This window comes from Lepeophtheirus salmonis, chromosome 9 (assembly GCF_016086655.4).
Source record: "Lepeophtheirus salmonis chromosome 9, UVic_Lsal_1.4, whole genome shotgun sequence".
Taxonomy (NCBI): Eukaryota; Metazoa; Arthropoda; class Copepoda; order Siphonostomatoida; family Caligidae; genus Lepeophtheirus; species Lepeophtheirus salmonis.
This window is the reverse complement of record NC_052139.2, coordinates 21,271,579-21,296,431: the sequence shown is the minus strand read 5'-3', so window position 1 is coordinate 21,296,431 and position 24,853 is coordinate 21,271,579. Positions and strand designations below refer to the sequence as shown.

The 24,853-nt window shown below is 32.4% G+C and overlaps 2 protein-coding genes and 1 long non-coding RNA gene across 6 annotated transcripts in view; 2 read left to right on the top strand and 1 right to left on the bottom strand.

The window, feature by feature from the left end:
- The first annotated feature begins 1,400 nt into the window (after positions 1–1,400).
- LOC121124819 (uncharacterized) lies at positions 1,401–4,023 on the top strand. The gene is made up of 4 exons (XM_040720019.2): positions 1,401–1,890; positions 2,776–2,872; positions 2,944–3,413; positions 3,482–4,023. Exons 1-4 carry the CDS (start codon positions 1,663–1,665, stop codon positions 3,632–3,634), a joined length of 948 nt encoding a protein of 315 aa, XP_040575953.1. The 5' UTR covers positions 1,401–1,662; the 3' UTR covers positions 3,635–4,023.
- LOC121124818 (uncharacterized) overlaps positions 4,020–24,853 on the bottom strand; it is a 39,477-nt gene continuing 18,643 nt past the window's right edge. The window contains exons 2-4 of one of the 3 annotated variants that reach the window (XM_071891114.1): positions 13,682–13,868; positions 7,854–8,387; positions 4,020–6,834 (exon numbers count right to left, since the gene is read on the bottom strand). In XM_071891114.1, the coding sequence (XP_071747215.1) occupies positions 4,196–6,834; positions 7,854–8,244 (3,030 nt within the window). In that variant the 5' untranslated portion in view covers positions 8,245–8,387; positions 13,682–13,868 and the 3' untranslated portion in view covers positions 4,020–4,195. Of the gene's footprint in view, positions 6,835–7,853; positions 8,388–8,492; positions 8,525–13,681; positions 15,513–24,853 lie in introns of those variants that run through there. The other 2 variants (XM_040720017.2, XM_071891115.1) reach the window with 2 other exon arrangements.
- On the top strand, positions 8,560–11,575 carry LOC139906338 (uncharacterized). Of its 2 annotated transcripts, none has more exons than XR_011781811.1 (3): positions 8,560–8,697; positions 10,214–10,256; positions 10,318–11,575. It is a non-coding gene; the product is annotated as an uncharacterized lncRNA (long non-coding RNA). The 2 variants fall into 2 exon arrangements; XR_011781810.1 differs by having other exon boundaries at positions 8,667–10,041.

The window sequence follows — 24,853 nt, the reverse complement described above, 5'->3', positions numbered from 1 at the left end:
CTAAGTACAATTTAGGAACAAAGTATTCTTCTAGATTACAGGTGAAATGAACCATCCGAGGCTGATTGGTAGGAAGTAAACCTATTTACCAAATTTTCAACCGAAAGAGTCAATTGTTCAAGCAATTTGGTAGGATCACTATCATTGGACACAAAAATCTTGTTTACTCTTTGGACATCCTTCGTATAGATTTCAAAAATAACCAATAACCATGATTATTTTCATCACAGTATTAAGAGTGGAGCATTTCCGATATGTAACACCTTTCGGTTGGTTTGATTTAACTAAAATTAGTTTTTTTCTCCAACCAAGAGTCTCACAATCTTTGTAAAGCAGAAGGAAGCTATAGATAACCATCTTGTCAGGCTAGCCTGCACAATTTTCAGAGATTCATGTCCATCATTTATTAGTTTAAATTAATTAACATTTTAGCCTGCTGTCTTGTGGAAGATCTAGCAAATAGGTGTCGCTAACCAGAAATTCTAGATTTCTGAGCATTGTATCAGAACGTACGTGCAAAACAGCCAATTGTGCTAAATGACATACACAGAAAATATGTATTAATGCAGAAACGTCTTCTTTTGGTTATCTGTAGACCGAAAATCATACAAAAATCAGCTAAATTATTTCAAAAATCAGGTAAGATTTCCAGTCATAAGCTAGATTATATTTTTTCCACTTAGACTAGTCAAAAATCAGCTAAATCTAGCTGGAAATCAGTTAGGGCGGCAATATTGCATAGTAGAACATAGTATTTATTTTGTTTATTTATCAAAAAGAATTAATTATGAAATAGCCATAACGTATAAAGTGAGATGACGGAACTGACAACAAAATATTTTTTGTGTTGGCGAGGTAACGCCGTGTTTCTAAAACTGATTTTTAAAAAGAAATAAAGTTGAGTGATGTCATCAAGGACCAAACATTATCAGTTTTAGGAGTGAACTGGACCGGATCGAGACTAAACTGGACAGGACTAGAGTTTTAGTCCTAAATAATAACCGCTATAACACTACTCATTAGATCCCACCCTATCCTTTTATTATTTACTATCTCATCCTGACATTTTTATAATTTTGGGATCCCGCGCTTTTCCTTAAGGATAGTCTTCCTAGAAATGAGAAACCCTACTAATTATATAACTATTTAAAGACCATTAAGACAACAATGCCAAACATGAAATTTGTATGCCAGATAGAAAAAAAATTAGCGTCTATTCCCACAATTGTAGATGTAACGTAACTACTCTACTGAAGATGGGTACGTCTCCTCACCTAATATTAATAATGTTTATTCTCGTGTATTCTTTATCATCATAGAGTCAAGCGTCACATTATATGCCGAAAGAAAAAGAAAAAAAAGAAATATTTCAAGAATAAGTGGTAAAATATTTTACATAGATGTTAGTCTAACGCGAGCGTTCGAACTGGAACATCAGAGGTAGTGAATCATTCTTAGTGAAATACAGCATACTTATAAAATTTTTCGTTAGTTAATGAATTAAAATATTGTTATAGTTGATTTTTTAGAATAATAAAAAAAAAATATATACTTTCTAAAAGAGCTTTAAAGGAACTTAATTTTACTCCACTAAATTGGTGATATTTTCTTAATTAAAAAAAAAAAGCCGAGTTAAGGCCATAATAAATGAGTGATTGAAATATGAAATTTGTAAACTCTTTTGAAGCAAAGTTTTGTTATTTATTATGGGGCATATTTTCCTTGGAGATCAGAGGAGAGGATCGTTTATTTGGAGCTAAAAATAAATCCTCATATGTCCATCATCATAGCAACATGAAGAACACTAGTGTAGTGGATGATAAATTAGTTCAACTACTAAAAGATATTTCAGAGTCTTTAAAAGAGACGGACTTTTCAGCAAAAAGTCTTGTAAGTCCCTAATTATACCATTGTCTTGTTAGAATTTGTGTTCTTTTTTTAAGTCCAGTAATGTGTCGACACTTTGAAGTATTTAATATGTACAAATCGAAAATCTATGTATGTCAAGGATAGTGTGATGATACCATATTGTGATATTATGAATATGAAGTATGTGGAATTGGTAACAGAGGGACTTTAGAATTATAAATATATTGTAGATATTTGAGGAAGATCTAACTGTTCGCCATTTATTTATAAATATATTTCCCTTATAGCAGTCTCTTACCTTGCCTCAAGATTTTAATTTACTAACTAACAAAGTGCATTAAATTGTTCAATATACAGTTTCTTATATATATGTATGAATGACTTTATATCATATGTGTGATTTTATTAAATATTTTTTTAAACAGAAAATCGTATTCTTAAAGGAATATATTGTAAGAGTTCTATTCAGGTGGTTGTATTTAGCATTGTGTCCGTCCTCATTTATTCGTTTCAGTCTATCGGGACGTACCTTTAGACACTCAGAACTGATTTAAAAAGGATGAAATAAACTTTGAGTGAAGTAACGAAGGAACGAGTTTTATCAGTTTTAGGACTGATATTCAGAACTGAGCTCGACGGGACTGCAGTCTTCAGTCCTAAATAAGGACTGATACAATACTAGTTGTTGTGATAACAAACTGGTGTGCAACCGATTTCTTTTCGAGTAAATTTACGTCATGTCTTTGGGTCGTTAAGCTAAAGGAGAAAATGATGACAATACGAGTCAATGAAACTATTTACATACTTACATATATCATGTAGTTACGAGTAAATACATTGTATTTGTCTTAAAATGTTTCTACCAACTATTCCCTAGTTAATATTTTGCATATATTTTTTTTACAGACAGAAGATTTGTCCAAAATCAGCACAGATGATCTCCAATCCATCATTATCGAACAGGAGAGAAGGATTGCCTTACTAGAAAACACAGTGCAAGAAAGTAAATAAATCGGTTATCTTATCAACAACACAAATAGCTTCTACGTCATTTTCATTTTATCCCTAATTTAGAATGTGAAGGTGCTGCAAGTTCATATAAATATTCAGATGAACAATTTCGAAAACTTGAGACTCGTATTCTAAACCTGGAATTTCTTCTTGAAGAAACAGCAGACTCCAAGTCTATTTTGAATAAAAGGAAACCTCGTAACTTTATCGGAAGTTACTCAAATCGGGTTCTCTCAGGGGATCGGGATCAGTACATGAATGTAGCCTTTGATGCTTATCGGAATGAGCCATTTTATCGCCCTCAAAGCTACATTAATTACGATGGTACGAATGTTAATATTGGACGAGGATTAAATCCACATACGGGGATATTTGTAGCTCCTCTCCCGGGTATTTATCTCTTTTCCTTTCATGCCCTTACAAAGGACGGACAGCCTTCCTATGTCAAACTTAATCACAATGGTAGAAACGTGGCTGGTTCCTATCGACGACATGAGGTAGAAATGCCAGAAGGGATGCCAGACTATAAAGATGTAAAATATTTATTATGATTTGTATATATTATATATATATTATTTACTATTGGGTTTTATTTTTGCAGAGACTCGAGAACTCGAAAGCAGAGGGAATGCTGAGTCAAACTGTGCTCCTCAATTTGGAAAAGGGGGATGAAGTAGGAGTGTTTGCCTATCATGGAAATATCCGTGATGGCGGATGGCATTATACTCATTTTGTTGGAGTTCGAATACACTGATCCCTTTTTGTATCCCAGAGCCTGGATCGCTGCTCCTGTATTTCATTTGACTTACATACATACAATCATCCACCCTAGACTTTTTTCAACATGAACCAAAATATATATATTATAGACTTTTCCATGAGGAAGAAGAAAAGAGATATTCAATTGATGCACAATGCATCATAATTTACAGAGGAAATAATTACTTACTATTTATGAGTGAAATATTTTCATTTTCATTGTTATATATTTTTTCATAATGAGGCCGAAACTATTTATGTAATATGCATGCCTTAACATTCCTTGTATCTTTTTGATAAAATTGTTGTTGTGAAAATCTTTTTGATAAATATGAGATAGGAAAGAAATACAAATCAAAAAATACAGTTAAAAACACACATTAAGCATATTGTATTATCATATATTTTTGCATCTTTTTATTAAGAGGAATTTACGAAGGTTTTTTTTTTAACAAAAAATAATTTGTGATCACTCTAAACACGTACATATAGAAATATAAAGGTACATTTAAATAAAACAACTACATACAATCCATGTCATGTAGGCTACACAAAATTACTTGATATCAAGTTCAGCCAGAATATCATCGTCTAGCATACTAAGTGTTTCAGAAAAGGTTCTTCTTCGCCTCGTGGGCTTAATAGAGGACTCTGAATCAGAAGCATCATCAGGTGTTTTTGTAGATCCTGGATATTTCTTCAAATACTCAGGAGTTGACCTCCCGGAATCGTTTTCGTGTGTTGAGATATTCACTCTTTTACGAGGAGTGTATACACATTTCATGAGTTCATCAATGGAGTCATCTCTACTCAGAACATACCCTCCTTTGGCTCTTGTTGAGTGTTCACTTCGAAAAGAGCTAGAAGGAGGTTTCTTATCTGTTTCGACTTTTGGCTCTAACCTCCATTCGGTATTTCTCTTGTATATTTTGTAGAGAGGAACACCCACATATCCATTTAATTGCCACCAAGATCTAAAATTGAATTCATAGAACCACTCTTGAAATGACACCCATCCCAACATATCTACGATACATCGACGTTGATTGAAGTCAGTGGCACTATGAATGATACCCACATGTCCATTAGCTCCACATTTATCACAAATAGAACAATCCGTAGAAATCAAAGCTGTAGGGCAAGTATCTTCCCAATGATCCCACTCAAGGCAACGAGGGCATTTTAGATTACCGAACTCTGTGCACCGAGCAGTAAAATGATTCATATTATGACACCTGCCACAGAGATTTAAGTCATCCTTGTTCTTTTCATCCACTTTGATGTGGCAAACGGATTTTTGTTCTAGTGTGCTCTTTCCGTCCTTACTAAGCTTCATTTTGTATTCAGCAGAGTACAAGTCCATGCTGTTTCTTCGACTCCGTGATGCAGTTCCATTTCTGTCCGTTGATGGACATCGACTTCCTCTACGAGAAGCAGGAAGACTTACAGTGATATTTAGGACACTGCCTCCTTTGGAGCTATTATTATTGTTACTGCAACTTTTGGCTCCAGCACTCATCTTTCTACCCTTCAATGCTTTGAAATCAGAGTGAACGGCAGCATTTCTTTCCTTGGCTAGAGCTTCCAATGCAACATCCAAGCCTTTCAATGCATGACCCACGCCTTCGCAGTTGTTTGTCAATGTGTGTTTCGTTTCATTTTCTGTTGTGGTCGAGCTTTGTTGCAGAGTAGAGGAAATTGTAGTTGTAAGTGTTTGAGAGCAGGTCTCAGATCTGTGACTCTCCATATTGATTGTATTCTCACTTTCCATGGATTGATGAATACTTCTTGTCACATTGGACTCTGAATTATGGGAAATGTTGCTGGAAGATTCAATTTCGGTTTCTGTGGACTCACTCTTTTTGAATTCATCTTTTTCGATTTTTGTAGATTCATCCTTTTTAAATATCTTGGTTTCATCTTTTATGGATTTCATCGATATAATTTTTTGGTTCTTTGAACCGCTATCGAGATTTGCAACTTTTTTGCACGCTTTTTGATCAAGATGGAGGACGGCGTGAGCAGATTCATTTTCTTGACAATTTCCTTTCATGAGAACAACATCACTTGAAATTTCCTTCACTTTGCTACTATTTCTCTCTACTCCAACTTTTATATCATAAGATCCCCGAAATATCTCAACACTCGAGTCCTTGCGTAAAGGTTTTCGTTCAATACTAGGATTCCTGCTGGTTCTGCGTGACCCAGGAAGAGAAATGGTAACATTATCCTCAGGCAATTCGTTTATCGACTTCCTATTCAAACTAAGGGTTCGACGTTTATTAGTGGGTAGTGTGACTGTTTGTACGTCATCTTTAGATGGAATGGCTTTGAGAGAGACGTCCAATTCCTTAAAAGCCATTCCAACCTTGGTTGATGAATGGCTCTGTTGCTGTTTCTTGTCTTCAAACTCGCTTTTTCTCGATTTTCGCTCTGAGGAGCTATTGAAGTTACTACTACTAGTCATTTTTATGGTGTAGGAGGAAGAAGAGCACGAATGAGACTTAGTAAGTGAACGAATTTCCTCAATTCCTTTCTGGATGTCCAAACTTTCTTCCTTCTTTCTTTCAATCGAATCTGGTTTCTTCTTGTTAATTGTCATTGATGTGGTATTCAAAGAGGTATTACTACTCTGTTCGCTCTTATTTTTGTTCATATGCTTTTGTAAATAGCTCTTAATAACGCCCTTGGTTGAGCCAAAGGGCATAAATATGCTTTTTGCCGGCTTTCCTGTTTCAATTAACCCCCTACCAAGTCCAATACCCGTCGACACAGTTGTACTCCATGACGATCTCCTCTCTTTCCAATTACCACTTCCATTTTCTCTTAGTGAAATAGAAGAGGATCGTTCTTTACTAGAATCTCGGGTAGAAGAAATGTATAAATTCTCAGAGCTTCTATAAAGGGATCCATCCTTTCCTACTGCATATCCATCTTTTTTGTTGGAAGGCTCAGCCAATCCAATAGGATTACTACGAACCATAAAATTGCTATTATTTGTCACGTTAGTGAATTCTTTTAAAGGTCCAGAGTCACCCACTTCTGAGTTTCTACGGGACTTTGTGATAGAGTCTCCTATGGGCTGAGTCCGATGAGGAAAGCTTCCATCCGGGGGAAGGAGATTTAGGTAGGAGAAGCTGGAGTAACGGCTTGGAGAGTCCTTGCAGGATTGAGGTTCAATAGATTTCTCACGATCTACAAACAAGACAAATATAGATTTAAAAAACGAAAATATTAAATTTAAAAACATTGTAGATAATTTTTACACAAAAGTATTAGATTTTTTTTAAAAAGTATGTAAGAATAGATTATATTTAGATAGGAAGTTCTTAATTTTGTTTTCACGAAATTGATATTATAACCTATCAAGAACAACTCGGAAAAAGTCTTGAAACAGGGCCAACTATCATTAGAAGGAATTTTACTATAACACTTGTTACGTAACGTTGAATTCTGTAAAACATAGCAATTGTGACCATAGAGTCAAACTACATAATATATAAAATTCTTGAAGCTTTTTAAAATAAATATACAAAGGAATTGCACCAATGTATATCGATATATATTTGTTGCAAAATGAGTGGAAGTAAATTGTATTTTGCATCTCTTGTAGAGCGGGGGGGGCGGGGAGTGACCCTTTGACAAACAGAAACTTGCATGAAAAAATAACTATAAAAACTTTATCCTTCCTTTGGAGCTTTTGCATCCATTTTTAACAACAAACAAATGCTATTTTTGAAACATTTTCAAAATACTTTGTCGTTACTTAGACGATTATGTATAGATAAATCTATTGACTACTATGTATGCAGTGAATTTATTTATTGAGTCATGCTTGGAGGATGTTATTGAACCTGAAAAAAAAATTAATCAAGAATATTCAATTGTATACATATAAAGGTTAAGGGATTTGTTAGAAAGTGAGAAATGGATACTAAATCAAGTCATGTTGTTCGTAGCTCGCATAAGGAAATGTGCCTACAAGTCAATTATATATATATAAATAAAAAAGTATTTAAAGTATTCAAGAATAAAAAAAGAAGGTCGTTTTTAATATTTTTGGAAAGGAAAGAAAGTTTATAAATATAGAAAGCCAAGTAAGGATGACTGAAAACACACCAAAATAATAATTCATCTATGTTTATATGTTACACAAAACTCGTCAAACTTACTCAAAGAGATCATAAAGTTCTAATTTTGAAAATAATACAAACCAGGAGTGTTCGTGGATTTGGATACGGATCTCCTTCGTCGCGTTACTCCCTCGCTTCCATTAGCAACTACTGAGGGATTCTCCTTCAAATCCTTTACTTCTTCATTTGCCCCATATGTGCTTTTAAAATAGTCACTGGCAATGTCATTGTCAGTGGTCTTTTTAAGACCATTCCTACTACCCTCTGACTGATCCATCTCCGCCTTTTTAGCAATCTTTCTTTGGAAAATGCTTCCACTAAATCCATTCTTTATGACGGGAGATGCTCCTCGTGGCTTGGCTCCCTCTCTGGATCTGGAGTAGGATGATGAAGATATATTCTTACTGATTTGATGAGTGGCGGAGGTTAGGACTCCAACGCCACCACCTCCACTTCCTATTTCTAGTTTCATCCTATGAGCATGAAAGAATAAGATATCCTTCCCCGTCCGGACACGCAAAGAAAGTGAATTGCTTCCCTTGGTGTGTGTGTGTTGTCTCCGAGGAGCTTCTCCGCTCCTGCTCCTGACTCAAGTCTCCCGTAAAAGCAATATACCTATATGGAAAGAAAGTCAGTGTTTTTTGTTTTTTTCCATTTCATTTCAGTTCTTTTCTATGTAAATAAGCATTAAGCATATGTACACTATAAAAATGTCATAACCTGACGAGTCTACAAATATAACACTACTCCTTACACTGAGCGGTGTTTTAAATAGGAACAGCAATGTGTTGAAGTTAATATTTAGATGTACTTATATCTATTTGATTCACCCTTTCCTTATAAAAAACGAAAAAGACAGGAATAAGCTCCATTGACCTCTCGAGAACAATTATATATATACTCTAGATACAAAATATGTACTAACGTAAGCAATTTAATAATAGAATAAATTGTAATCAAACACTCTTAAAAAGAAAAATAACAAAACAATTCATTAATGAAACACTCCTCTATGAATAATATGCAACCCAATTACACTGTAGATAGTATAAAAATCATTTCATCTCAAAAACCAGAGTAAGAGACTGAAATTTGTAAACGCATACCTGATTGCTATTAAAATGACAAAAAAAAATCGAAGAAAAGTAGCTTAAAACTCGTTATTCAAAGAGCAAAAACATTATACACCATGCTTATTTTAATCAAAATTTGAAAAATATCTCAATAATTTACTCTTTTTAAGCTAAAATAGAGGATTGTATAACGTTGGACACCAATTTTACGAGAACATAAAAAATAGTAATTGCCTCTAGTGGTGTGTCAGTCCTTTTTCAAGACTGAGGACTGCAGTCCGTCCAGTTATGTGCCTGTCAGTTCTGCATGTCAGTCCTAAAACTGATAAATTTCGGTAGTTGATGACGTCACTCAACTTTATTTCTTACATTTTTAAATCAGATCTTGTACTGACAGTCCGAAGGATCGATAAACTTAAGGAACGATCCCAAGGACTGATAGGACCGTTCCTAAGAATGAACAGGACTAAAAAGAATAAATATGGACTGACAAAACACTAATTGCATCTATCAAATTTTCTTCTCAAAGAGAAAAACGAGTAAAGACTTGAGCTTAACTCGTAGTTTGTCCTTTTCGACATACTGACAAACTGTTTGACCATTTTTTATTCCATATCTCAACTTTTCCTCTCAATAAGAAAGAAAAAAGGCCTAAACTTAACTGGTTATTAGCCAATGTCGTCATTGTTCTCTGAAACTGTTGGGCTATTCTCTTTTTAATAAATAAAAAATATTTACAACTTAACAACAAATAGTTTAGGATCACTAATATGTCGTTACCTTGCTAACATCAACATATAGACTGTATTTTGTTGTCAGCTGTAGATGTTTTTGCTTATTTTCAGTTGCTTATTTTTATTCGCATATAATGTCAGTCGGAAAATATAAAAATAAATTTAACACCTAGCGTCGTCCCTAGGTAAACTTACGTAGTTCCCTTGAAAACGCAGAAAAATTATTTTAGACGATTTATCATGCCATTGCCTTACATATTTTATCGAGCAATCTTTCTATTAGAAAGAAACAGAAAAAGGCTCCAAAATGATTTCAATAGTTCGTCAATAGGGAATGAGCGTTGTTTGCTTATATTAGTTTTGAAATATAGTATAAGAGAATGGCGCCGTATTCCGACAAAATTATACAATTCCCCGATGATAATTATTCTTGTCACATAGAGGAGACCCCTGCCCCCTCAAGTAATGTATATTTACATTACCCCAAGTTACAGAAAGTAACACCACCTTGCAGATTTATTTTTTAGCCTGCTCATGTCCTATTCTTCGCAACTATAGAATAATTCTATAGTTGCGAAGAATATATATAATTATATTATATTATAATCATTTATAATTTCTATTGTTTTTATAGTTAAAATTCAAATTCAAGCAATCAACGTTCACAATATACATAGGTAAGTTACAAAAAAAAAATCAAATTAAATTTTGTCCCTTTAAACCAATTTTATCTAATAGATAATGGTAAAAAAGACATTTTGATACGAAAATCCTGTCTCAACTTTCAATAGTAAGGAAGTTATGACCAATTTATCATCGAAATTTCGCAGCTTTTTTGGCAGGGTTTATGTTATAATAACCTACACCAAAATCTGTGATATAATAAAATATGATATTTCAATTCAATATCAAGGGAATTGAATGATATTTTCAGGAATTACAGAGTACAGTATTGTGCTAAAGATAATATTTTTAAATGCCTACAATTGAATTGTACAAAATGAAAATTGAGTATATGAATATCTATCCACGCTCTCCAGACAATTAATGATAGTTATTGAAAAAAAAAACCAAGAAATTAAAAATTAAGACTAAGTACTTTCATAATGCGCAGAAATAAAGATTGAAAGTACAAATGTCGGGTTAAAATTGATGTATGTCGCATTAACAAATATTTTTGCAAACTCTACACAACACTATATAAATAAGATTTGTAAACTCCAGTACAATTTTTATTTAATCTATTACACTTTACTTATGATTTTGTAAGCTATCTTGAAATAACTTATTTTCCAGCGAGTGGTTTGATTCAACAGATAGGAAAAAAACAACTAGTTTAAGATTTTACTGTCATTTAAATAAAAATGACGTCAAATTGATTTCCCCAATTAAAGTAATAAACATCCAGCATTTCTACGGGAATCTTAAAAACACTTCAAGACTTCTGCGCACACCTTTTGCAAGATTTTTCTTCTCCGTAAATTGGCATTTTGCAACATACCTATACAATACTGATCATAGGAAAGAACATAAAAATCGACAACTGACAATAAAATGTAGCGTACATTTTTCAGTTAGTGAGGTAACACCGGGTTATTTGTGCGTAAAGTGGACTAGTAAATCTCCGAGTCTCAACTTTTATATAATTAATCTGAAACAATACGTTTGAATGAAGATTGTGTCAATAAATTCTGGTATTATGTACAAATATTTTAAAAAAATCGGTCTTTTCGATAGAAATGAGTTAGCCACATACCTTAACATTCTTTTGGTATGACTTAAGATCCTTGTATGGTTACGTTTTGACAAGAATTGAATCATAAGTTGAGTGATGAAATATGTTTAAAACTTCCGTTCTTTGATTGATTTATTTATATATGTTTTGAAAAGTCTTTAACTTTATTAATTATGCCTGATTTTGAATAAACATTGAATTCTCATAAACTATATATAAATTGCCTTATTTATTTAAGAGATATTCACGTTTAAAATATGTGAAGCGTCGTATTTTACGATCCAAGTGAGTCATAAATGTAGTATTTTTACAGAAATATGTTGGAAATGTAAACTTGGGAAATTTGAATCATTGTGTCATTTCAAGACTTACAAACAAAATTCTTTACAATGACCTAATTTTTGTCAAAACAGTATAAAATTCAACGACGCAAATTTGAAAATTTGTTAAGGAAGTATGTACGTTTAAATATTCTCTACGTTTTTTTTAAACTTATGATAACTTTTCTAATGAATGACTCATTTAAATACTTTGCCTCTATAGCACAAACACTTATTATTATTATTTTTAAATATTACATGCATACAATGCTTGAGGTCAATTACTTTTCAATGTCAGGAAGAGTAAAATTGTAGGAGATTTTGAATTGTTAAAATCAATCATTGTTTGTTGTAATTTAATGTGATTTTATTTTTTTCATTTACAGAAGTTACATACAATATATATATAAACCTTCTATTTTAAAATTAATTATCTAAACTAAGAAAAATATTGCTGGATATGATGTTATTAATCAATTCACTTTCAGCAAAAAGTTCCCTCTAAAAAAATTGACGGTAATAAATAAAAAAAACAAAGGCACAAAATATCTAAATATTTAATAAAAAATAAGGACCAATAGTTTCATAATATTTAAAATAAAAGGATAAAAAAACGACCATAATGATTATTTAAATCCGGAATAGCTTTTTAATTTTTTATGATTGTGTATTAAACGGCGCAAAAATTTTAAAGTTTTTATTTGACAATGAGTGGCAGTACTGTAATATGTCCATAGCATAGTTCCATGAAGACTAAGGAGAAGGCAGAATATGGGGGTGTGGTTACGATCACAATAGCTCCATAGCTCTTTTTTATTGCTTCGCTTTGATTTTTTAAGGAGAAACCAAATAAAATTAAAGGCTTTATAAATTTTTCTGTAATTCGAGGTATGTTCTGCATGATAAAATCTCTAAAAATCTGGAGGGCGTCACAACTCTCAAACGTATGAGTAACTTTATTGTACATTTTACCACATTATATACAGGTTGTAATAAAAAATAAACTACTAGAATAGAATGAATTGTCCGTGATCTTTAGGACTTGTCCTAATGGACTCCTTTGTTAACTTTTATAATAATAGAAACATTAATTATATATCTATTTTATTAAATTTGTTAAAACTTTTAGCGGAGTCAAATCTCCACCATTACGAAATACACTGATTGATATATATATATTTGAAAAGAAAGAATAAAAAACAGTATCAACAGGCTAATAAACAATGAGTCAGGTAAATCCACCGTAGATATTTGTCAGTGAATCATTTTCAATCCTTGACTTTAGTTTTGGATTTCGCGATCCTCTTCTGCCATGTTCTAGGTAAATTTAACCAATTTAAAATCCGTCACAGATTTTATCCTCCTCTTCTTCAGAGTTGGAGGGAAAATTCATTATTAAGTGCAACAGAATTGGAGGGAGATGGATGTTTGCATTTTGCAGCTCTTTTCTGTGCAAAGAAAAACTTTCCACTATTGAACAAAGAATTAAAGTTTAGATCATAAATTATGATTATATTCATAGATAACACTACCCACGAATGAGAGAATTGCCCATTTGTAAGTAGGATCGGACGAAACAAATGCACGCCACTCGGACTGTGAGCTTCTTAAAAGATAAACTAGAATATTTTTATAAATTTTCTAAATAATTCCGAAGAGCAACGACAACCCTCCTCCTAAATGATTATTTTGTCTTTTTATGGAATCTGTGTTGCTTATTAAGCCAGTAATTTTCTTCGTCAATGACCTTTTCGGCTAACCATAGAATAGACGTTGTTTTATGAGGAGTATTAGGAAAAATTTGTTAATTAAAGAGGTAAAATCTTTCTTGGAGATTTAATACCTTCCATTTTTGAATAGAATAATTAATAAAAAAATTTTTAGATTGGCCCAGTTTGAAAAAGAGGCTCCTTTATTGTCTCATTTAATTCTTAAAATATCGAGACTCTTTTTGATATAGCAATCAGCTATTTTAAATCCTTCAGAGGGATCCCATTTACCCAGGGGGATAATAACTGTATTCTTATTATTAATATTCAAACCTGACCTTTTTTCATATTTCTTGAAGTAGTTCACTAAAACTTCAATCCTCCTTGTTGGTTGGTTTTCTGACTTTATCTCCAATATCAAAGTTATATCGTCAGCCTGCATATCAACAACATTGTATGACGTTCCAAAACCAACTCCAAAACTACCAAACTTTTTTTTTTATGGAATCTCCAAGATCTTTAAGCCTAGAAGAGAAAAGAACAACCTTGGCTTCAACTTTTTTTTAAACTGTTGTATTAATTTTCCAATAACATAATGTAATAGTCGACGTACCATTGAATAGAAAAGCTCTAATAGGGTAGAAATATTTTCTAGAAAATAATTTATTTATTGTTCTCCACATATAAGTAAAATGGTATCAAATACCTTACAAAAGTCAATTGTAATTATTGCACCAAAGTTCCACTTACTTAGTAAACTCTAAATTCCAGATGGAATATTTATCGATATGTCGGAAATCCTCCTCCCCTTTAGGAATCCTTTCTATTACAGACCAAGTATATTTTTTTTTTTTATACCAATAATTTAAACAGTAATTTTATGTTAATTGAAGCTATACTTTTGACTGCTTCCCAAATGTCTAATGAAATATTTTATATATCTTCATCAACTGAATCTTTTTTGTAAAGGATTCATTAATATATATCTAACCCATGGTTAATTTGGAATATGAAGCATTATGCTTATTAATGATGTGTCGATCACGAATGATCCAGCTCAAAAAATCGGCTCTTTGAAGTGAGCAATTGTCGCTGAGTATTGGCTAAACAATAGTTTGATAGTTGAAAAGAATAGATCTAACTCACATCAATTATTTTTATCCACTCCCAACCTCTCTTTTCAGAAATAAAAAATTAATAAAAACTTGTATTAGCTATTATTATTAAGACTAAGGTATATATCGATGTTCACAATTAAAAAAAAAACACATGACATCATCAAAAATTCATTTATAGAATCGGTTCATACCTAGTTTTAAATTGGACCGATCATATGATTTTTAGTTAGTATGAGCCTTAAAAAGATATGTCTACAAGTTTGCCAGTTGTTGAACAGTTGGTCGTGAAATATAGCAGTTTGAGTGAAGCAACTTTCGTTATTTTGAAAAATATGAATACACAATAATAACGTTAGTTAATGAAGCATTATTTTTTGGTTAATAAAAAAAAAAATACCTCTACACCCAAAAAATCAACCATTAAAAATGGTTTGCTACATTTAAACGAGGTAAAATGAGTGTCGACTATGCACACGGTAAATGTCCGAAAGAGGCAGTAAGTTACCGACGAAAACATCAAAAAAGTCTTCAAAATAATTTTGAATCATTGTAATGTGAAGTTGATTAACAAATCTAAGACTCTGCAAATATCAAGTAACGTGTTGGACATACAATGCTTAAATATTTTGACGATCGAAAGCTTTGTCAAAGTGGGTGACTAAACCTCTCTTGCAAACGATCAAACGTAACACCGTGTTCATGATTTTAAGCTAAATTCAACCGTAATAAATAAAAACGTTTTAGATAACGTGCGACTATAAATAAAACGTGACTCCATTACAACACTCCAGAGTGCAATGGTTAGTCAGCCGAGTAGACTACACTCGATGAGCCTAATCTAAAGTGTGGAAATACTTGTCTGGTATGATTATTCATTAATTACCTCAAAAAGGGTCAGGCCTTCAACAGCGATTGTTACATTACATTGTTGTGAAGGATGAAATCACGAAAAACAGCCCTATTATAAGAAAAAGAAAATGCTGTTCCATCAAGACAATGCACCATGTCACAAATCACTGAAAATGATGGATTAGTCTACGAACTACGAATTCCCCATACACCATATTCTCCATATCTGGTTCCGAGTGACTTTTTTCTGTTTGCAGACCTCAAAAGAATACTCGCTGCAAAAAAATTCAGAGGTAAAGAAGAGATAATCGCTGAAACTTAGTTTTATTTTGAGAATAAAGAGAAATCGTTCTACTTATGTTATCGGAAAATTTATAACCCCCTATAATCGTTGTATTGCCCTCCAAGTTAACTACAATGAATAAATAAATCGAATTTTGCTAAATAAATGTTTTTTACTATTTTAGTCCCCGAACTGTTATTAAACCCCTTTTAAATATATAAATATGTGTAATTGACTGTTTTTCAGAAAACCGAAAAAAACAGATGAAGATAGTATTTTTTTGTATTTTTGTTTATCCTAAAAGCGTGGATATCCTGTGATTTTTAGAGGCGTCCGCAGGGGTGGGCTGGAGGGGCTGTATCCCCCCCAAATCAATGATTTTTTTCCTTTTTAATATAAAATTTGATATAGAAAGATTGCGAGATACAATCAAGAATAATATTAATTTATTTATAAAAGGTTAATACATTAACTTCAGTGGTTATTATTGCTTATTATCTATGACTAAAGTTGATAATATTGTAGAGAAAAATGTGTGCAAGGTGAAGGGGAAAAAAATACATATGGTATCATTGTTTAAAATACTGATGTGATTATCATCTGCCTACTTTATTATGATTTTTGAGGGTATAACGAAAGTATATATTAGCAAAATGTTTAATGAAGATATACTACGTATAATTGACTTAGACGTTTTTTATCCGTTACAGTAGATTTTATAACGTCACACTGCATAAAATTGTAATTCATTATTAACCTTATTCTCAGAATAAGAACTAATGAAACGACAAAGTAGAGTATTTCGAAATATATTTGAAGTTCCAAGTTTAAAAAAGAAGGCTTTAATTAAATATAATCTACATAATAAAAAATACACCATCATAGATTTATGTTAAATATACAAAATTAATCTTTGTGAGATCAGAGTTAAAGTGTGACTTGATGTATTCATCATTAACTTGATTTTTTAGATGAATATCTATGCTCTTGATATGAGATGAGGATAATGAGGGGTGTGTTATTCTAGACAGGGGACTAAAGTCACATTTATATTGACAAATCCGACAAACCATCTGTTTCTCATCCGGTAAGTATTTTCCAAATTCCTGGGCCTCCATTTTCATAAATCCAGACAGAAGGCGACGTTATTTTAGGCATTTTATTCAGTTCTCTATCGACTATCACCATCTACTATTATATTAATATTGAATAATAAAGGCAGGAATGATATAAAATTTTATAATATTAGATGGTGATAGTATTAATATTGAATAATAAAGGCTTAAAAAAGATAACGTTCTTGATTGATAGAAGAAGATGTATATTATTTACTCAATGATGCCATAAGTATTTCTTCTCTTCTCCTCGCACGTTTTTCTATTCTTACCAAAATTATCACCCTTATCTATGACTATGTCTTTCTGGCCTAATCTTTATTTCATTACAAGTCGTACATTTTGTTTTCTTAGAACATTCATCCCTCTTAAGTAGATTTCTTTTTCCTGTCTCACTCCTCTTAAGTAGATTTCTTTTCCCTGTCTCACTCCTTTTATTAATGAAAATTATTTTCTCAAGGAGGAGGAAAATAAACTCAATTCAAAACTTGTTTGGATTGTGAAACTCATTTTTTTTTTTTTTTTTGATTAGTCATTTTTTATAAGGGGATGTTATAAACATAAAAGCTTACTTACCAACTCACAATTAAATCCAATTTCTTATAAGTTATAACCACGATGTTTTTCCGGGCTGGATGTTTATTGATGGGTCATTGATAGAGGTTTTATTATAAAATGTAGATACATCTCAGAGTTGTATGAAATATAATCTAGAACACGTGCAAGATTTTTTCTACAGTTTTGGGCAGCAAAACGTGGACTCAAGAGGTTGATTTAAGAATAATTCAATAATTTCTAAATTTGGCCGCCTTCAGTTTCAAATACAGCCTTTACAAGTCGTCGAAAGGCCATGCAGGAGTTGATGACAAACCCCTCAGACAATTTGTCATCCACATCTACTATGGCAGCCTTCAGTGAGTACAAATTTGTGTGCGGAGTTTTGTTGGTTTTCCTCTCAAAAGTGCCCGACACTGCAAAGTCCAGCGGGTTCAAACCTGGTGAGGAAGGGAGCCACATATCTTTGGATCACAATCTTCAGGAGTTTCTTCTACCTCTTGAGCACCCTGGCCTTCATGACCTCTGTCAGAAGGTAGCGTTGGATCATCGTGTATGAGAACAATCCCAAGAGAAGTCGTTGGTAAGGCCATAAATCGATTAAGTGGAGTATTCCTTGATCTATTTCTCCAAACTGAACAAAAACTTCTTTAAATCGTGCTTTCCACTTCCTGCTTTCTTGGAGAGGTCTTCTCTATCATTCTTCATCTTGGCTGCCTTGAAAACCAGGCCCCTGTAGCACAACACAATGTCCATAATATTCGCCTCCTCAACTTTGCCATCATCTGAGATGCTTTTGGCTTTTTTGGCTCATTCAGGATGACGAGATGACGAAGAAATGTTTATTATACTTTGTTTAAGAACAAAGGATGGCTGAACCAAAATGTCAAAAAAAAAAAAAAAAAAACTAACATTCTATATTAATAAGAAAATTTACATTAATTAACATAAATAATATTAATTAGTTTTGCTGCCCAACCTTGTAGTTGGCAATCTGAAGAGATTTTTTTTTACTGAGTAGTTATCATCATTCATTAATTCTTGAAGATTTAAAATCAAGTATAAGGTAATCACTGGTACGTGTGCTCATGAAAGACGGAGGATAATACTGAGGATTTTTCGAGGAAGTGTATGTCCAATAAAATTGAGGATCGATATCAGAGTAATTTCTGCCTATGTCCGCAGTTTTATTATTTATTTATTTATATTTATTTCCTTCCTTATTACAGCTGTTTATTGCTGATCTAATAAAACCCTGTGAAAACTATTCGCAAAATATTCAAAAAATGGTTTCTTTTTTTTTTAGCATACCGGTAGGTGATATTATATTGCAACTTGACCAATTGTCTATAGTTGTGTGTATTCGTTTTTTTTGTTTTTTGTTTTTTTTAGCTACAAACATATGAATAGGACATGAGCGTTGGTTACTTATATAAGTTTGTAAATAAGCGGGATGTAGACCTCCATCCCAAACTAAGGAACTTTTGCTTTTTATATGATATTTAACATTTGATTTGATTTTTCAAAAAAGTTGATATTTTAAATTTTATAAAATTTTCCAAAAATTTCATTTTAATTTTTTCCTGAAATATTTAATTTTCTGTGAATAGCTATAGATTTTTGGAATTTTTCTCCAAAAAATTTAATATTTGAAATATATTTTTCCAAAAAATTTAACTTTTTGTGAACAATTGGGAATTTTTTTTTTTTTTTTTTTTTTTTTGAATTTGGTTTATATGTAGTTACTTGCAACCGGGGTTACTCGGCCTTCCTCGGACCAAGGGGGGAGCGGGAAATCACATTGACAATAGTAAATATTATTTCTTCTAAAATTTTGACCCCTTCGGTGCGAACGAGCATTATAATAAATAATAATATATGTGTTATTATGAATTTAAAAAGAATAAAATGCGTTAAAAACTTCTTTCAACATAACAAAATATATAAATGAAAAAATGTGTCTATATGAGAAATTCATTTTTTATTTTTGTAATAAAATTGCCAAATCGAAATTCGGGAAGATAATTGCAAAAAAAGTTTCGCACTAATTTTGCACACAAAAAAGTACGAAAAAACATTTATTGGCATTGTAAAATTTCAGCCTCCTAGGTACAACGGTGTGGCACCCATAAAGGACACACACACACAAACAGAAAGACACAAACTCTATTTTATATAAATACAGATATTAGATTTGATTTAAATACAAGGGACATATATTTTTTGGACAATTAAGCGAGTAGTCCGGGCAATTCTGTTTTATGGTCTCTTTTAAAACCGGCAGTGGTTTCAGGCCCAGTGTTTAGACCTCTATAAGTATTGTAGACCTTGCTTTAATTCCCTTAAGCCACTGGATTTATTTCTACATAATTGCAGGTCACATTTTATTCTACTAATAAGAACCAAAAACAGAGATTTCAACAGTGAGTTGACACAAAATTAATATAACTTTTTGATGTTATAAGGATACCATCAACACTTTTTCGATCCGATTCCAAAATGATATGAGACTACATAAATAGCAGGGGTCAATTTATTTTATGAATAACACAAGTATCTCTCTCCGCCTCTGGCATATTTGAAGGATTTCATATACCTATGTTTTTGTATATATATTCGTTTCATTTATATTTTTTTACCATATAAAAAGCTATAATATGGTTGAATTCCATGTCCTAATCAAAACACAGAGTATCAGAAATCACATCAGGATACTAAAGGGTGGCCCTGATAAATTGAGAAAATCTTTGAAGGCTTATAACGAAAGAACTATATGGGGGGTAGAACCATAATTTTTGTAGTATTTGAATGCCAAATTTAATGACATTCAATTCTTTATTCCGAGATTTGCCTCTCTTGATAACCTCGGCCACATGGAACAGGAAGATTTGGAAGACTCCGGGTGACATCGATCGGATAAAGATTTGTCCTAGTATTTGTTTTGGTTTTTCACTTTTAATTTACATTAGGTGGATGGATGAAAAAGCGAAAGGAAGAAATTACACCTTCCAACAAGACAGTGCATTGGGCAAAAAGCCAAAAAAAGTTCATGAAGTTTTGGCCCAGCACATGGTGGCCACACTCTTGGAGTTCTGATTTTTGGCCTGCAAACAGCCTGGACCTGAAACCATGCAATTTCTATCTAAAAGGGAAGGGTCGGGCATGAGGCTTGTGCCAAGTATCATTAGTCAGTGGTGGCCCTGAAGAAGTCTATTAACCGTAGAAGGGCAATGCTGGATCTGCAGGAGGTCGACCAGACCTATCAAAGCTTCCGGAGCCATGTGGCTGAGGTTATCAAGAAAGGCAGATCTTATTATAAATAATTGAATTTCATTAAACGCAGCTTCCGAATAATAACAAATTTATGGTTCTAACCTATCTAATTCGTTTGATATAAGCCTTTAAAGATGTTCTCAATTTATTTGGACCACCCAGTACATATAAAAACCTCAAAAAGGAAATTTTAAGTTATCTATGTACCTTTATATATATATATTTAGAAGTTATGCTCCCATCATAATATTTTAAAGATAACATACTTTTTTTATCTTACACAATTGATTTAGTAAAGTTAATAACTATACTAGGAGCTTTTTACCTGTTGTTTCGCTTTGAATTCGTCAAAAAACGAAGAACATATACAAGGTGGTGATTATAAATGTGGAACAAGTTGGACCTCAATATCTTGGCAACTATGAAATCTATGTTTATGAAAGTGTGCTCATCAGATTTAGCTGACAAAATTGTATTAGAAAAAATAAAAAAATCTTGAAATGCCCTCCAAATACGAACGCCGTGTAGCATTCCGTGCCAGGAGATTATTGAGTTTATAAAGTTCCCCAAATCAACTGTTTGTGATGTTTCCAAGGCTTTCAAGGAGTCTCATGGATCGGGAATAGAGATAAGATAGATCTTGGACCCAAATCCAAAGTACCCAGTAAGCTTGCATTATCCGAAAAGATCAGTTTTTCGAACCGAATTAGGGTACTCGAACTTTTTATGGATCTTAAAAAAGATCCGAGAGATTTTTCGTGTCTTTAATAGCTTATAGTATTACTTAATCCTAGTTAAAAATATATATATAAATATCGAACGTAGCATCTATATTTATCTTGATGAGTGTTTGGAGTGACATCAACATAAACAATTGCATTCCAAACGGCATTATCTTTATTGTACCACGCAACCTTTTCTCAAAAAAAAAAAAAGAAGAAATAATGCAAGAAAAAAGGTACAAAATCTATTAGTGTCAATTCTTGCCAACTATGGAATTATTATTAAATAGCTGTTGAGAATTGTTAACAGCTTAAAAGGAGCTAATTCTATATCAACTAATCAAAATTCAAACATTAATTAGAAGAAAAGAAGCAGACTCATCAAAATATACAGTATATTTTGTGTTAGCTTTTAATTTGGTGCCCGCTGTTATTCCGCATGGTGTGACCTCACCGACACACTGTTGTCAGTCGTTAATGTTTCTTCTTCTTTTCCTTCAAATACTTTACTTAATTTTGATTGGTTAAATTCCAATGAGTTCTTATGAAGTTGTGGACAGTGATTATTGAATAACAATTTGATAGATGGGAATAATTTTCCGACTACCAAATAATTTTGCCCTTTTTCTAGGCGAAGGATGCAAGATACGGTAAGGGGTATACGGTAACGTATCTAATAATATTATTACAATTTTAATCTGGATCCTATTTTTTTAAGGTGAAATAACTAGTAATAAGCATCATCCTTAAATTCTCGGGATTTAAAATCACCATACTGTATAATTTTGTATGATCAGACATGATAAATTAATTTTTGAATGATTGGTACATATCTTGTTCGAATTTATACAATTATACATTTTATATACTATTTGTATAAAGAGATCCTCATGATACTATCCAAGGAATTTACGGAGAAAGGGAGGGGGGAGATAGAAAAAATTTGTTATAGAATAACAAGAATAAAATATTTGGAATATTTATAAATGACATAGAATGAATATTTTCACAATTAGATTTTTTCAATAAATCAAAAAGAATTGTAATAGAAAAGTAATCTACTTACTTACATTATGGGCTAATTTTAGGTGGAAACGCCCAAAGCCCAACTGTTGTTTGAATATCCCAAGCAGAAAAATAAATTCATATATATATTGTCAAAAAAAAAAAGAAGACTTAATCATACAGGCCTTTTAAAGCGTAACATAGAAGCAATGTAAAAAACCAAAAAAAAAAAAATATAAAGGAAGTTATTATTTTTTTAAATCACAATCACTTAACCACTCTATACTTTTTTAAAAGAAGTATAAGTGGTTTATATTTAGATGGCAAAATTTTTGTGAAAAGCTAAAGATACCAAGCTGGAAATATAAAGAAATATAAACTAAGTTCATTATCTTATTTTTTTAATCTTGTAAATCCTTTTTCATAAAGTAGTTTTATCATTGCGTACTTTTGAATATTTTATATATTAAAATTAATATATTTTACACTCCCTTTTTCACGTGGGTCGGGTCACTTCCCTGTATTTTAGCTCTTATGTACTTTAGTCCGTGCAACCATATAATATACTCTTTTTAAACTATACCTCGTCCGGAGTCTCCTCTTTTATACTCCTTCTTCCCTTTGGGTTGGAGACAAGACTGAGTATTAATATATTGATTATATTTTTAGCTAAAAACCAAACATTATTCGTGTTGGAGGCGAATACATAAAATGAGCTCTTAATCGACATTCATATGTGCAATTTATGAAATTTTTCAAGTAGATTTGACAAAAAATGTAAATTAGTGTCAATTTAAAGATTTTTAAAAAATTCACCGATTTTATCTAATCACCATAGACTTCCCCACATTTACGATACATCACAAATCAAAAATTCATCAAAATGCTAATTTCTTCCTCTTTAAGACCTCAGAACTCAGAGTTGGATTGAGTGAAGGATCCAATATTTTATTTATGAGTAGGAATACTATCAATTTTACCACATACCAAATTTTAGTCAATTCCGTTTCCTCGTGAAATTTTCTAGCACAATTATACAAGGTGAACAGGGAAAGGGCACTTAAGATTTCTGGATTTTTACAGCATATATGATGACGAAACACGACATTTTTTTCTTTTTTTGTTCTGTAATATACATATAAATATTTCACTCGGTAGCCAAAACAACGCCATGGAGTCAACAAAAATTTCAACCCTACAATATTTTGAGAGGCGAACGCAGGCTCTTTGTTGTAATGAATTTTGTAATCTGGATATTAGCAATGCTACGGTCTCAAAGATGAATCGGATCGAAAGGAGAAGGCCCTGGGGGAGACCAACGACTCAGCATTGGATCCAAGAGCACTGCTACGACTCGGTGACCAAGTATGTTTGCCCTCCTACATCCTCCGACCTGAATCCGACGGATTATTTTGTCTGAAGCTACTTTGAGTCTAACAGAGGTCGTCAAACACCCATGAAGTCGACTCCATCGTCCTGGAATGTAAAAAAAATAAAAATAGGTCGGGCTTTTGCTTCCACAGACTTGTGCGAGTTTTAGAACCCAAATCGAGGCTGTTGTTGTTGCCTAAATTGGGTGAGATGTGTTTTCAATTATTGTATCTGCAAATCAGTTTTTGTTTTTTTAATCCATCTTACAAAATTACCTTATTATGTTAATTTAAATTTAATATATCAAAAGCACGGGGTTTTGTTGTTAAAATAACATGAAATTTACAAGAAAAAGCCATAAAAAATATCGAATATTACCTTTCTAAAAAAAGTAAATTAAAATTCAATGAAATTTGCGCAAAGTTTAAATAAAAAAAACCATAAAAATAAAACGTTAAAGTTAGACTATTGATTGTTCAAATTTCAACGTCGCATCCGGTGGTGCTTGATAATTTATAAATAAATGAGAATGATACGTATTTTTTTTGTTTTTGTTGTATTGATGTTCCCTTTGATTTTTTATTTCAAAATATGTAATGTGTATTACCAAGGTTGTGCCCGGTTCAAGTTCAGCGGTTCTATCGGTCCCGGTGTATATTGATACCGGTCTTCTTTCTTTCATCCCAACATTTTCTATTTTGGTTCCAGTTCAGTTTTATCTGTCTCGGTTCCAGTCTTCGGTCTCACTTCTTCTTTATAAAGGCTCAGTTTGGTGACAGTTCACTTAAAACAAGGGCATTGCTACAAAATTCGGACCCAAGAAAGGATATAAGATACAAACAAGGTCACAGCTACCTTATACGCAGAGTGCATAGTGCCCCAAGCTCTAGTAGGGGGCCCTAAAACTAAGGTTGCTTGAGACAATGGTTTTCAAAGTGGGGATATTGAGAGTAGGCTAGGAAGAGGGGTGCAGCAAGATGGAGAATGGAGGATTGCTTTCATTTGACACATACATAGAACACATGTTTCGTATAAAGGAAGTCTCAGCTCAAAATGAATTATTGTAGTAGGCCTAGTCATAGTGACGTTTGGGTAACCATAGCTTAAAAAAGTATTATAGTTATCATATTATAGATCCCCGACAAACTTAGTGGACCTGGATCCATAATCTACCCAACCCCTTCCCTCTTTTATTGACACCGTCGGGTGTCTAAAATAA

Bases quoted from the DNA above. Each gene is read 5' to 3' on its own strand.
- LOC121124819 (XM_040720019.2), top strand. From the start codon at position 1,663: ATGAAATTTGTAAACTCTTTTGAAGCAAAGTTTTGTTATTTATTATGG. The intron at 1,891-2,775 runs GTAAGTCCCTAA...TTTTTTTTACAG, and splicing joins ACTTTTCAGCAAAAAGTCTT to ACAGAAGATTTGTCCAAAAT. The intron at 2,873-2,943 runs GTAAATAAATCG...TCCCTAATTTAG, and splicing joins AGAAAACACAGTGCAAGAAA to AATGTGAAGGTGCTGCAAGT.